This window comes from Thunnus albacares, chromosome 9 (genome assembly GCF_914725855.1).
Source record: "Thunnus albacares chromosome 9, fThuAlb1.1, whole genome shotgun sequence".
NCBI classification, from domain to species: domain Eukaryota; kingdom Metazoa; phylum Chordata; class Actinopteri; order Scombriformes; family Scombridae; genus Thunnus; species Thunnus albacares.
In genome coordinates this window covers 13,380,849-13,396,089 of record NC_058114.1, presented here as the reverse complement: position 1 = coordinate 13,396,089, position 15,241 = coordinate 13,380,849, and the positions used below count along the sequence as shown (strand labels likewise).

The window sequence follows — 15,241 nt, the reverse complement described above, 5'->3', positions numbered from 1 at the left end:
AGTACTACCCTGTGACTAACAATTGTATTTAATGTGATATTCATGAGGCATTACATAACATCATAAGTGATTTCTGTAGCAAGATGTTCTTTTTCTCTCTGATTGCCTTATAAACATTATTCATCAAAATTCTGTTACCTAATGATTTAATTGTTTTAGTTTTCTTTAAAATGCTCCTTTCAGCATTTGTTCTGGTTCCTCCTTCCTGGTTTTCATAGAGATTCATATTTTTCTGGCACTTCGACACATTTAGTTGAGATGATATTTTAGAAAATACCACCTAAAGCATGTCCTTGGGGGAAACACTCACATCCCCTGAGAGGGAAAGCACCATATGCTGACTGTCTTTCCAATTACAGCGTCTTCAGCCTTCTACCAGAGTTCCCATGTCTTGTATTTGTACTTGGACGTCCCAGCGGATGTTAATATATCACTAGTGAGTCTGCGGCTTAACCTTTGACTCTGAGAAGCTTCAGCTGCCAACTGAGCTTAAGCAGCAGGGTTAGAGCAGACACATACTCCAAAGGTGAGACAGATCAAATGTTTCCTCTTGTGCTTTTTAGGAAACAAAATTACAAATTCAACTTATAACTTCTTTAAACCTGGAAATCTTATTTCTTTGCACTTTGACAGTTAGAAATGTCTGACATGATTTGATTTTCTCTTTTTCTCAAGCTGCTCTTTTTCAGCCAATAAGTGTGACAGCCACATTGTTTTCGCATCATCCTGCGCACCCCCTGCCTTGAATTTCTAAACAGACCTCAACATGATGGATATGGAGCAAGCAGCTGGGAGTTGTCCTGCCCCAGACCAAGCTGCTGTCAGTACCTGGCTGTCCTCCAGCACCAAAGGTATGAGTGCTCGGCTGCTGTTAGGGTTCACTCTCAGAAAAAAAACAAAAATAAAGCTCATAGATTTTATTTTTTATGAGAGGGGCTTTGACATTTTACTTATGGAAAATTTAATCAAAACCTGCTAAATGCAGGAGAGGTCTGTCTAAAACTTTTCCTCTGACAAGGCTGGGCTGAGTCTCCCATTATAAAACTGTAACCAGCAGTATAATTGAAAGGAATATTTTAGGCTTTGCCATATTTAAGGTATAAATGTACAGAACTCCACCCAGATAAAACTACATAATGGCAATATTGTATGTATTTAGGGTATCTGGGGGACAGATTTACCATTCTCACACTTAATCAATTTCCTCAGTCTTGGTGATGAAGTGACAAACTGGCAGCATGTTGAAATTAAACTTAACCCTAATTCATATCTTTTAATTAACACAAACAATTACCTTCAATCTGTCAGTGTTTGTAACGACACAGATGATCCACCATTTTGTCAAGCAAGCATGTAGAATACCTGAACTCCTTTACAGTGGACCATCATTTGTTTTAGTTTTGTGACGACACTTTGTGAGATTACAGGTGACATGTAAAATATAGTATGTCCTCTGGTCTGATTTGAGACAAGGAGTTTATATTAGATCTGATGGGAAATAAGGATGTTTCAGGTAAAACTCTTGATTTTGTTCCTCTTCCATGTTGATCTTGCACCACTGGATGGTGTCCAGCAGCTCCAGCTGTTTGAGAAACACATTATTGATGTCACTTATAGAGTTACACAGTGGTGTCTTACTGGAACTCGTTTAAGACATTTCCAGCCTTGCAAAGTGTTCAAGTGAAGAAGATGTGTGTTTATCTGGTTTGATTTACAGCTCATGTGATGCCAAAAAACACTGTCTTCTCAAGTACAGTGTTTCTGTTTACACATACAGCTGTGGTGTCAAGAGAGTAAAAAATTCCAGATAGACTTTAACAAATATAGATCTTACATAATCCTTAGACAAGTTAACCATTAGCCATCATGAGAAATGATGATTTTATAACAATATGATTACTTTGAGTGAGACTATATTCCAGTTCTGTGCCAATAAAATCAACAGGTCACCTGCAGTTGTCATTAACTCATCATAAAATACTGAAGCAAGGATTGTAAAAGCTAATAAAGCCTCCTAGAAGCTGATACTGTGTTCTCATGTTACTTTGGCTGGCTTTTTATTTTAGAGTGATATTAGATGAGTAATAAACACAACAGGAGAAAAGTAACTCCAGCAGGAGCCAAGTCTCCAAAGGTATGACCTGCTTTAGTTTCAAGTCTGTAGCGAGGTCTCATCAATAAACCCCAATGACTGGACATGCAGAGTCCTAAAAGGGATCATGATGTTCTTGAACTGGTTTCTGCATTTATCATATACTTTAAAGCCGGAGTAAATAAATCAAAAGAGGTGTCACATGAGATCTTTTGAAAGGCATTTAGAGGCATTTTTGACAACTCAGCAGGGATCCAGCGATGTCTTACTGAACCAAGTGAACTTATGACTTTATCCAACTCTTTGTTGTTTTTTTTCAACTGTGCCGCCCGCTGCTCCACAGTGAATTCATGGTATTTTCCCATACGTATCAGTATCAGTGTAATATTTTACAAACTGTTTTTGGTTCTAGAGTTTTTATAAAATACAACATATCAAACTTCATCTGCAGTAGAACGATAACAATGTTGTTTGCCCTGGCATTTTTACAGACACACCAACCTTTATCAAGATTGAGACAAGCATTTCCAGTCTGACTGAAGAAATTATGAAAAATAAACACTCAAAACTCAAAACATAAACAATAAAAGCAACAGAAAAAAAAAATCTTTAAAACGGTGACAAAGAAGATATCCTAGACACAAAAACACATCATAAAAGACAAGGATTATATAATTTTACGCTATTGAAGGTGCCAACATTAGTGAATTAAAGTGTCAAACATAAAACAATGCACTGCGATGTCCATGTTCTGTGTAGGACTGCTGTCTAGCAGCCATTGTTTGAATTGTATCATGGATCTTTCAGGCATTTGGATGAAGTTGAATATTGTCACTAGAATATATATGATGCACCCACATCAGATATGTCACACCCAACAAAACAGTAATGAATGGGCATAATGGGGAATTGGTTCATGCTTGAGTGCAAACATGGTGCTAGTATATCAGTGTTAAACTGGCTGTTTGTATATGTTTCCTCACCAGCTCAGGTCATTTATTAGGTGTATTTTGTATTGAACTGTGTAATGCAAACATGCACTTGAGTCGGTATTTGTGCTGATGTTGAACACCAAACTAACTACACAGCACATGTGAAGCTGTTATAGAGTCGACCTTTGTTACAGCAACACATACTGACATTTCTATAGTCACAAGATTACTGTTTTCATTTGAGGAGATAAGATGAACCATTGACCGAGGATGAGTCAAACACTCGCTGAGCAATTTGCTTACATACGCAAAAACTGAAACACTTCTAGAACATATAAACACCCACAGACTTGTACTGTTTATCCATATATATACAAATAGACACGAAAACATACATGCTAGACTCACAAATGTGGGAACACGGTATGTGTGACACAGAAACACACACAAACACAGGCATTACGGTAAAAGACTAAGAGGAGCAAAGATACTAAAAACACAAATAAGCATCTACTTTCATTACATCATGACAAAAATAATTAATAAATAAAAGATAATTAACACAATTATACACAGACTTGCATATTTTTACTCTCATACAGACTTGTCCTCATAGTTTGACCCCTTTTTTTTTCTACCGTGCCTCTTCATGTTTCCCAGGAGCCACCAGAACACCCAGTGACGTCCTCTACCGTTTCCATGGTGACGGCGTTCGCTATAAAGCCAAGCTGATTGGTGTGGACCCAGTGCCCACTGCCCATGGAGAGAAGACGTGCTGGGACTCCATGATGAAACTAAAGGTGTCCTCCTCCTCCCAAAATAAATTTATCTCATGTTTTCTCTTGATTAAATCTGGTTAATTGATGCTGAGTTGATCCTCTTGTCCTCTACAAGTCACACACAACCATTCTATCTGAGAGAAAATTAAAAATAAACACCAGATGTCTGAGTGATTTAGGACTCATTTTCAGAGGCCCACATTAAGTGAAACCAGATAAGTGTTATCTTCTGTCTCACAATAGATAAAAAATGGCAGTTGCACTAATGAAGGCTACATTTGACTAATCAGTCCAATTACATCCAAATACAGTGCCTATAAAAAGCATTCACTCCCCTTGGTTGTTTTCACGTTTGATTGTTTTTACAACATTGAATCAAAGAAGGTAATCAACTGAAAAACATCCTTTAAAGATTAAATGAAAACAGATCTTTTCAGGAATGGCTTAAAAAGAACATTAAAGCTGGAATGCGGGACTTTTGTCTCCCCCTTCTGGCAGTAAGAGTAATTACAAAAACACTGTCAACAGCTGCCTACATCACAGGCTCCACCGTAGCCTACTCTGTCGCTACTGTTGCAGCTTGTTTTGAGCATCAGTTGTTCCACTATCAGAATTTGATCCATCCAAAAATTGTGAACCTGTCCTTTAATGTCCTGGAGTGGCCGAGTCAGAAAGAGTCCAGGCTGGAATCTTTCTCAATCTCCGTGCAACCTGACAGAGTTTTGCAAAGAAGAACATGGAAAAATGGCAGTGTCCGGATATGTAATGCTAATAGAGACCGGTCCAAAAGTGCATATACTAAAAATGTGCTTGGAGGGGGTGAATACTTATTTAAATAAGTATTTTGTATTCTATATTTGTAATTAATTTAGATTACTTTGTGCACATATAGTTCTTGGCTCAATGAAAACTTCCTCCTCAGTCATAGGTATTTTTCTTGCGAACTATGGTGAACGTACTGGGGTCATCTGATGGAAAAGCAGTTGTGGGAAAGTTCCTGCAGAGGACAAAGTGCTGGTATATCTGACATCCCACTGAGACCTAATATGTCAATAATTTCAGGCCCTCTCATCTCACATGACTTTGTACTTTGCACTCCCCAGTGGGAATTTATATCGAGTCAAGATTTTTCAGACATGGGTCACAAGCCTGAACTATCTCCAGTTAGCTATTCAGCCATAAAATAATGTTATAATAAGTCATATTTATCTTCTTCTACATCTTTATATATTTTTCTTATATATAGTCTAACTTACTAACTTATAACTCCCAAATTACTGTCCCAACACCAAATCCGTTATGTGTAAAATTTGAATAATTCTGATTTTGGCGCCTCCATTTGTAGTATAAAAAAGATCATATGTGGCAGACAGTGATGCATGCCAATATTGGACCAATTTTCAATGAGATTGTCTAAACAAGAACTTGTAAGATCAGATTTGAAAGATGTATAAATGACTGTTTGCTAACCCCCACTTAGCAAGTGTCAGTACATCTGTCAGTTGCTTTTCATCCATACACGGCACTTATGCACTTTACACTGATAATAGTGGAAAATTTAACACTCAAAATGTATAATGATTTTTAAAACAATGGGTCCTTGATTTCAGACAGAAGTGGACAAAAGCAGGCAATCAATTCTAAGCAATAGCTAGCTAATATATGCTAACGTTAGCTCCATCAGTTGGTTTAAAACGCTGTTTCTAGCTGATGTTTAATGCTTCCAGCCAACTCGTTTTGTAATAAAAACTCTGTGAAGGGATTCAAATATGTGCTTGATTCATGAGCGAGTTAGTACTTGAAGGAAAAATGTAAGATCAAACTGTTATTTTGTTCTAATATTTTTGTTGCTTAGATTGAATTCATTCCTATTTTTAAACCCTTTTAACATTAAGAGAGACAAGGCTTTTAGGATGAGGACTAATAGATGTGTTTGGCAAACGTAAAGCTATCTCGGATAAGGTGGGTTTGCTTGAGTGTAAACTTCCCCAAATCCAATAAAGAGCTGCTAACGTTATGTACCTAAATTCTCCATACAGAGCCAGCTTTCACACATCCAGGAAATACAACACACACAGTGGATGTGCTGTGTTTTTTTCTTTCTTTTTAACATAACCTGTAAACCTACAAACTAATGTAGTTAGTTAATGATGGGCTAACTCTTGGCCTTAGAGGTAACGCTGAGATAGTAAGCTAATTAGCCAGACATGCTACAAATTACAAATTCATCAGACATACACAGTGTTTAATCCACTCATTACAATTTTTTCTTGTGTTTTTGGTTTAAGAAAGGCTAAAAAAAAGACATCATCTCTGCTACTAGAGCGCCATGTACACCGTTTTGGTAGTTTGACAGGCCTGCTGTGCCTAGTTACAGTTGCTAAGCTGTGATTGAACATCATTATTTGGGGAAAGGGTTCACCAAATTGTCAATTACATAAAAAACCTCTACATAGTGGCTTTTATTTAAATTATAATTACTATAAATCATAGACTGTAAAAAAAAATATATAAACGTAGCCAACGTGACACCACCCATTGGTTTCTGAAAGTGAGCAGATAAAGCCATTGCCATTTTGGCAGCGCCTGACTCCGCCTAACTCCTAGCTAATCCAGATTGGTCACAGAGGTGGAGCTGAGATGGGCCGAAAGAAGTCTGGCTGCTGAAACAAGCCACCAAGCGGCTAGCAACCTGTCACTCAAAGCAGCCATGTCCTTAGTTATGCATAACTTTAATCAAATTTAAATGGGTGAGTTATAAAAAAATTCACCCCCCATACAATTGTCATGAAAGGGGAAATTGGCTATAGAGGCTGTAAACATGTTTATTTCTGCTGTAAAATTTGGCATTTCAACATGGGGGTCTATGGGGATTGACCCGCTTTTGGAGCCAAACTCAAGTGGCCATTCGAAGAACTGCAGTTTTTGGTTTCTCTACATTGGCTTCATTGGTTCTTCTCTCTCCCTTGGATATGGCTGCTCTGCTCCATCTCACTCTAAAATCAGATTCTGCTGCTATTTTAAACCACTCAAACTTTTTTACCCAGTTTGTTCCCACAGGAGCAGCCAGGCTTTGGTACAAACAGTCAGGATTTATCTTTTTCATTATGATGAGAAATCCATATAGATTAGTTTCAGTCTCATTGGAACCTGTATTTCATATTCACATTTACCTCTGTGTGTGTGTGTGTGTGTGTGTGTGTGTGTGTGTGTGTGTGTGTCTGTGTGTGTGTGTGTGTGTGTGTGTGTTGAAGGGCATTGAGGCAACAGCGAGGAAACAGGGGAAACACAAGCAGAGAATTTGGTTGAAAATTTCATTCAGTGGCCTTAAAATCATCGATGAGAGGACCGGGGTGAGTCCCATCAACTCTCTCTCTCTTTCTCTCTCTCTCTCTCTCTTTCTCTCTTTCTCTCTCTCACTCTCTCCTTGTAGTTGTAGCGCCTCCCTCAGGTTGATTGTTAATCTTCAAACTTTTCTGTTTAGTGTGTGCAACCACAACAACCACAGTGGGTTATACAAGCTGCTTTCTTTCCAAAATTGGACAATTCTCAGGATTGCTCAGGAATGGAGCGGCTGATTATTTATATCCTACAAACTGTCGTGGATCAGTACCATAAAACTGCTCCCCAGTGCTTTGCTGATACTGTAAATGAACCTACCTGAGGCTCAGTTAGAAGTTAAAGTTCCTGTTTTAATTCCCTGAAAAGCATCACATGTGTTTTCTTATTATAGTAACCAGTTAAACAAAGTTGTGAAAGTAATACTGCAGTTTACGTGGAAGTTGGTCTTTTGAGATGATTAAGGTTTTGCTTCCACATCTGCAAACCCGTGTTGGTGCAAGTGTTGGTTTCTGTGATACCAAGAAGGCACAAACTGCTGCCTGTAAAGAAAAAGTATCCCTGCCAACATGCAAAAAGCTAAATTTTAACAAATTGCTCCTCTTTGGAATTCAGTTCTTATCTCAGATATTTACACGGCAAAAAATCAATAATCAGGTTAATGGTGAAGTTAGCAGAAAGTGTTTGAAATGAGAAATATATAAATAACTTCAGAGCTACATTTTATGGTTATATCATATTGCCCTTTTTTCTTTCAGCTAATTGTACATTTCTATTCCCTTTTCTACCTTGGTGTTTTATTGCTGAATGTTTGTGAAGTGGTTACATATGTTGTAACATAACTTAATGCTCAAATCCTTTATTTTTTATGTTTTACAGGCTGTACTCCATGACCACGAGAGGAGCAGGATCAGCTCTTTAACAAAAGATCAGTCCGACCTCAGAGCTCTGGCCTACATCTACCAACAAGAAGACACTTACACCCTCTTCTACATCAAGATGGCTAACCTGGTAACAACACAGGATAGAAAAAGGAGGAAGAGAGAAACATAGGGAACTCTTAATGACATTTAAATTCCTAAACTGGGCCATTTTCTTCATAAATATCAGATATGTTTATGAAAAGCCTAAGAAAACAAGACAACCAGTGAAAATGTCTCATAAAATATGCAGTTCACTGTGCACAGCGAACCACAAATTCATCACAACAGTAATTATGTGTGAGCGTATCCTTGGACCAGATTGAACACAGAAGTACAATACATCATCCTCTCAAATTTAATGAAAATCTGATTAGTGGTGTTTTAGGTGTCACCTGAAAAAATAGACAAATAGTTGCAGTAAATGCAAAATCTTTAATCACTGACTACGGGTTAAATCAATATTATTTAGAGCATTCGTTCAAAATTTTTGGAGTTTGTTTTAAAACAATAGTCAGGTGCCCATATAAACACTGAAACATGTGAACCATTCCTCTTGTTTGTAGGAAATCTTTTCCTAATGTGTTTTTAATGTAAGTGATGAGGGACAAAATCCACAGTCTTCATGACCACAGTCTTCATGCATCCTTTGTGCAAGAGTGTATTCCAAAGTTTATCTGAAGCCAATAGGAAGCTAGTAAGCAAGTGGTTATATTCAACAGCAACAGTCTTCTCAGTTCAAAGTTTCTGTGGACAGTGTTCAGGCTACTTGGTTAAGGTTTGTGAAAGATTGTGGTTTTGGTTCAGTGATAAACATGTGCTTGAAGTCACTACAGACTTTTTTTCTGTATTTAATCAAGACCATGATCTTTCCCTGACCTTAACCAAGTGCTGCCAGTGCCTAAACATGACCAAAAAAAAAGTTAAATATGTAAAGCTGTCAAGTGGCTGAAATTAACAGCAACATTTTGCCACATTTAGCTCCAAACAATGTTTAAAAAAGTGGTGTGGTTTTTTTAAAGTCACTTTTTACCAGATTTACAGCAATATTTGTGAACTTTGTCAATGCTAAATCAAAATGTTAAATGTTAAATCTAAATATTAAATCTAAATCTAAATGTTGTGGCAGAAAAAGTAATGAAAAATGTTGTTGTTGTCATTTTTATGATGATTATTATTAGTATTTTTATGATTATGATTATTATTATGTGTTCATCAGGCAGATCCGGTCATGGTCGACATAAAGGAGGTCTGTGAGAGAGTGGACCCAGAGACACCAGAGGATGCTACAGAGACACAAGTCAGAGAAAATCTTTAATCTTCATCATTTTTTTTTTTTTGTCAATACCATGTTTTTATTTTTATTTTATTTTCTGTTCTTTTTACCAGAATAGTGTCTTATTGGTTCTAGATGAGAGTTCAGACCATCCACCTGAGGTAAATGCAATAAATAAAATGTTACACATCCTTTCAAAGACCCCAAATACTTTCCTGAGGTTCATTATTGAACATCTTTAGACAAAAGTGGATCCAGTGGTTGCAGTAAAACTCTTTATCTTTGAATGTGATGACTGAGTCGCTGTTATTTTCAGGCTAATGAGCATGTGTTCAGTCCACGACCGGACTCTCCATCCAGACAAACTAAACAGGTAACATTAAGAAGAAGAACACAATCCAGCATGGAGTGATTTTATCCGAGGCACTCCACAGCACCTGAATATTTTCTCAAAACATGGTCCAACCAAACCCTTAACACAACCAAACAATCATAGATCAGTTTTTTAATGTTGTTAGCGCAAATGACAATGGACACATTTGTCTCTGTGGAAAAACTACTAAGAGAAACTCAGAAATACATCATTACTCTAAAGAGATGAGAGGGTTCCATTTTATTTAGATTTGTATTTTATTCATGATGTATAACTCATATCCATTAATGTTCGCCAGTTAGCAATCATGTGCCTGTTTGGCTCAGCCGTCTCTCAACAAGAAGATAACTACAGCTAAAACTACGACTCAAAGAACAGTCTGCCTGATGCTATTGAAATCTATTTGTTTTTTTATTGTTCCTAAATTAAAAACACAGACCAAATCTTCTCTGTGTCTCTGTCTGCAGCCTTCTTCCAGTAATGAGTTGATGGAAATCTTCTCCATCCAGATGGAGGAGCCACTGATGCCCAGCCAGAGCGTATGTAGCATTGAGCCAGGTCAGTTACAACAAGAGAGGAACTGATTCTGTATGAGATGTTTTTACTCTGTTAAGAGCAGATTTTCCTCTTGAAAACAAGAATAACTCTTGAGTCTAACCACAGCCATCTATAATCTTCGGATGAAACATTTAACTTTAGAGTCAGTTGGGTCAGTATACGGGATTCATTCCTGTTTTCTACATGTTTTTTGTCTTTAAATATTAACAACTAAAGCCTCAAATGTATACTTTCACAGTTCACTTTCACTTTCAGCAGTCATTTAAAAATACATTACACCAAAAAAAAGGGATTTTTCAGAGGGTTTTCAAGATTATTACAGCCAGAAATTACTAAATTAATTTACATATGCTTTTCAGAAAAAAATGGGATACAATTGGCATCATTTTTCAATAAACTGCTATACATTGGGCTTCTAAATTTGACAAGTTTATTTCCTGTTTTTAAAAATTTGTTGTAATTTGTTGACTTTTACTGATTGCTGATTTGAGAGTTTAGCTCTGTTTTGTCTGTGGATTTAGCTGACTTGTATTTAAAGGGGACAGCGGAAGAAAATGAACATAAGACAGCATGTATGAAGGCACAACATAAATCAAATCGAATCAAATCAAGTTTATTTATAAAGCACATTTAAAAACAACCAGAGTTGACCAAAGTGCTGTACAATAAAATATCATAAGTAAATTAAAACAACATATCAAGGTAACAGCAAAAAAAGAAGGAGTAGAGATGACATAACAATACTATCCCATATGCAAACAAAAATAAACAAATAATAGTAAAACATAAAACTTTAAGGACACTCAAAGGCCCAAGAGAACATGTGGGTCTTAAATTTAGCCTTAAAAGTGTCTACAGAAGAGGAACACTTAATTTCGAAAGGTAAACTGCTCCAAAGTTTTGGGGCAGCTACAGCAAACACACATAGTACAACATAAAGTATGTAGTTACAATCCCTGATGCCATCACATCAAGGCCAGCATTCATACAGATGTAATGTGCAATCATGCAAATAAATGCCTTGAAAACCATTATAAAACTACAGCACCATAAAACAAGCAAACACCGCCTCCCTCTTCAGGGTGAGTCACTGTTAGCATCTTTATCGTGTCTTATTGAATAAGAGCTTTGACACTTCTGCAGTGTGTTATATCACACATCACACTGTGGTGGAAAAACTGTGGTTGAATAGAAATAAGATGATTGTAATGCGCCGAAACCTCAAAGCTCCGTTTACATCTTCATTAAACATCAGTTGACAACAAATAAATCTTAATCAGGTCAAAACTAAACACTTTGTCCTCACACAGATACACTATATATTAAATCATTGAATATCTGCAGTCATTAAACTCATAAGAATTTGAATTTCATTACAATTACACATAATCAGTAGGCTAAATTACTGCAAACCCCACATTATACATAATATACTGTATATTATTATAATATACATACTGGTGTTTGCGTGACTTATTCATATTTGACATTTAGGGTGATGTGCGTCATGAGTGGTGCGTCATGAGTGTTTGTCCTCAAAATGACACTGGAGTGAGTGAGGATGTCCCATTTGATAAACTAAATTCCTCCGTCCTCACGTCTCCTCTCTCACTCTCTCATCCTTGCTGGGAGGAACTAAGATGCGAGGAAGAGAGGCAAGTGAGTGATCTTTGACCTTTGACCTGGAGGGGCAAGAGAAAAGAAAGGTTTCCCTGAATGTACATAGTATTTTCCCATCGTCAGTCTGTGTATGTTTTCTGTGACATGCACGCTTATTGTGGATATTGTAATTCCCATGATACAGCTGGTAAAGAGCCAAGTTTCAGTCATGTTTTAAAATTATATACAGTAAGACAAAGGAAGAACAGATGATCTCGCAGATATTCAGCCTTTTTCAGCACATGCTCAGTTCCCACACTGGAAGATTAGATGATCCTCCTCCTCTGTCCGTCTTTTTGAGAAATATAATGAATCATGAAACGCAGAAGAAACACTGATACAGAATCTTTTAGATTTTAGATATTTTGTTGAAGGTCTTCTGTGTTAACATGAGAGAAGGCAGCAGTGTGATGTTCATGTAGTGCAGTGAAAATTCAGAGTGTGGAGGTCGGGATAGAGGGTAGTAACATCTTCAAGGCCTGAGTTTACATCTTTTTAATAGTTAACAATTCCAACCATTTTTCCCAAACCTTAACAAAATGGTCATATTTCCCTCAATGAATCACACATTTTCAATACAGATGAAATGCATTAATCAAATAGTAATCAAAGATTGGCGAATAACCTTCAAAAATGTTTCATTAAAGGAAGTTGGGATTTGGCAAAATTGTCCAATATCACCTAGAGTTCAAGTTAATTATTAGTTTATCTGTTGATTATTTTTTCAATTAATCGCTTAAACTTTTAGTATTTAAAAGTTTAAAATGTGAGAAACCCAAAGATATTATATTTAAAATGATGTAAAACAGAGAAAATGAATGAATCCTCATGTTTGAGAAGCTGGAATTAATGTTTATTTGGCATTTCTGCTTGATAAATGACTTAAAGGGAAAGTTTGACATTTTAAGAAAACACACTTATTTGCTCTCTGGTCAAGAGATCTCATGTCTGTGTAGTAAATATGAAGCAAGAGCCAGAAGTGGATTAGCTTAGTTTAGCATTAAGAGACTGGAAACAGCTAATCTAGCTCTGTCCACAGGTAAAAATCCACCTACCAGCACTTCCAAAATTCAATAATTCACACATTATATTTAATTTGTTTAATCCATAAAACAGTATAAACAGAGTATAAACAGACAATAATATGTAACTGTACAATTAAAGCAGATCTGAGTTTCAAAGACTAACTTAATTTCTCTTCTTCATTTCTTCCAGAATCTCCGAAGCAAATGTTGTCCAACCCTCAGATCCTCTCCATGTTCCCCACACAGCCAGTAGGGGGCTCTCCATACTCCTCTCCCCCATACTCTCCTACCGCCATGCCCTGGGGCCAGCAGGGGCCACTGAGAACCCAGAGGGCAGGTCCCATGGGTGCAGCTCCCTGGCCCACCATGAATGGTGGCATGGTAGCGTGGGCAGCAACAGGCATCACTGCTCTCCCTACAGGCAGCCAGATTCAGGCTCACAGCTCTCAGCCCGGGGTCATGATGGGAGGAAACACAATCGATTACCCGGCTGCGCCCTCTGCCGTTAACGGGTACCCCACCCCTCTAAACTCCCCCTACAACCCCCCTGGAGCGACAGCAACACTGCAGTCAATGTCCCCCTCCATGGAGCATAATCCCTTCCTGTGATGAACTGGTTAGACTGGCAAAATTGGTTAGTGTGATTTGGATTAGGAAAAAATAATAATTAAAATGGCTTGATTGCTTTTGCTTTGTTTTTGTGTTATCACCGATTTTCATTTTCTTTAGTTTGAAGAGAATTTAGCTGCAATGATTTTAGAGGTGCAGTGTCAGTCTGTCGGGTGGTCCACTGCTTTTGTCCAGACTGACAACAATGATTTAAATGATTGAAATAAATTTTAATTTTATACATTTAGACAGTCATGATCCCTTGAGGATGATTCCCGCTGAACTTTTGTCTAGCGCCAAGAGCAGGTCAAAATTTTCACTCATACTGTGAAATGTCTCAACGTCTACACGATGGATTGGGACAAACATTCATGTTTCTCAGACAACGAATCTAACCATGAGGTTGAAACAAACAAAACACCATTGATCATGATTACACTGATGATGGCTTCTTGCTGAAACGTGTCTGTTTCTGTAGAATCTGTCCACAATAAAAAAAACAATAAGAAGACAGAGCCATGAGTGTCAGTGTTTTGTTTGTTTCATCTTCACCACAACCGTACACCCAATACTCTGTTTAAGTTTTGGAGCTGTGTGCACGGCTGCTTTGTACCAGATCTAACCATGAGGTTAACATTTGGGGGTTTTAGTGAAATGTTTATTGTTTGGATTTCTATGAAGTTTGGTACATAAATGTAAGTGTATGCATTAGTAGTAAATATTAAGTAAGCAACTGTAATGATTTTGTGATCCCTTCACCATCATCTGGTTTATATTCTATGTTTCTTGCAAACTTATGACACCAGTCTCAGCTGTACTCTGTGTTTAGTGCTAACTTGCAAATGTTAGCATGCCTATAAACATAGGCATGCTGCTAAACATAGATTGTGAAACCCGCAGAAGGTCAGCACAGATGCATTGTCATCATGATCATTTTAACATGATGACATTACCATTTACAGTAGTAGAGCCTCTCTCAGTGTTTCTACTCAAGTTGACTGGAAGATTAAAACACTGAAACAAGTCAAGTTATGAGGAAATTTGCTTAAACTGAAAAATATGGAAGATCTGAAAGGACAGTTTTCCTGCTCTTGTTTCTCAAAAATTGTATGGAAAGTTACACACTTTGATTCTCCTGCATATTTACAGTTCTTGTACCTGACCGTATCTAATACCTTAAATTACTTTTCCTTTCTTTCTTTGATTTCTAAATCTCTCTTTTTTTTGCTAAATTGTCATATTTTACATAAAAGATAAAATACAGAACATATAAAGAAGCCTAAAACCTACTTTTACTTTACTTTACTTTACTTGGTTTCATTTTAATTTTTTTTTCGCAGACAAAAAATGTCACATTGTCTTGTATCTTCTAGTTTATAATTAAATTCAGTTTTACTTCTTCTTTTTTTCTCACTTTCCCTTATATTTTGCACACATATTAAAAAAAACATAAAAAGAGGATATACAATTAATAAACACACTTTGCCAGAGACACAAAAAAACTAATTTTGCTTGGCTTTAATTAAAATATCCTTTTAACCCAAAATACATAGTCTGTACATTACAAGACACATGTTCAAAAAAGTCTGACCTTTTAAGAGGAACTGAAACACTAAAAATTAAAAACACACTGAAACTGTAATCTCATGTCATCTCATTGTGCTGTCAGTCACCTTGTG

The 15,241-nt window shown here is 36.9% G+C and overlaps 1 protein-coding gene across 1 annotated transcript; it reads left to right on the top strand.

The window, feature by feature from the left end:
• The first annotated feature begins 361 nt into the window (after window positions 1-361).
• LOC122988967 (disabled homolog 1-like) lies at window positions 362-14,896 on the top strand. The gene is made up of 10 exons (XM_044361646.1): window positions 362-526; window positions 676-851; window positions 3,685-3,824; window positions 7,058-7,156; window positions 8,022-8,153; window positions 9,282-9,362; window positions 9,452-9,499; window positions 9,655-9,711; window positions 10,179-10,269; window positions 13,144-14,896. Exons 2-10 carry the CDS (start codon window positions 767-769, stop codon window positions 13,560-13,562), a joined length of 1,152 nt encoding a protein of 383 aa, XP_044217581.1. The 5' UTR covers window positions 362-526; window positions 676-766; the 3' UTR covers window positions 13,563-14,896.
• The last annotated feature ends 345 nt before the right edge of the window (window positions 14,897-15,241 follow it).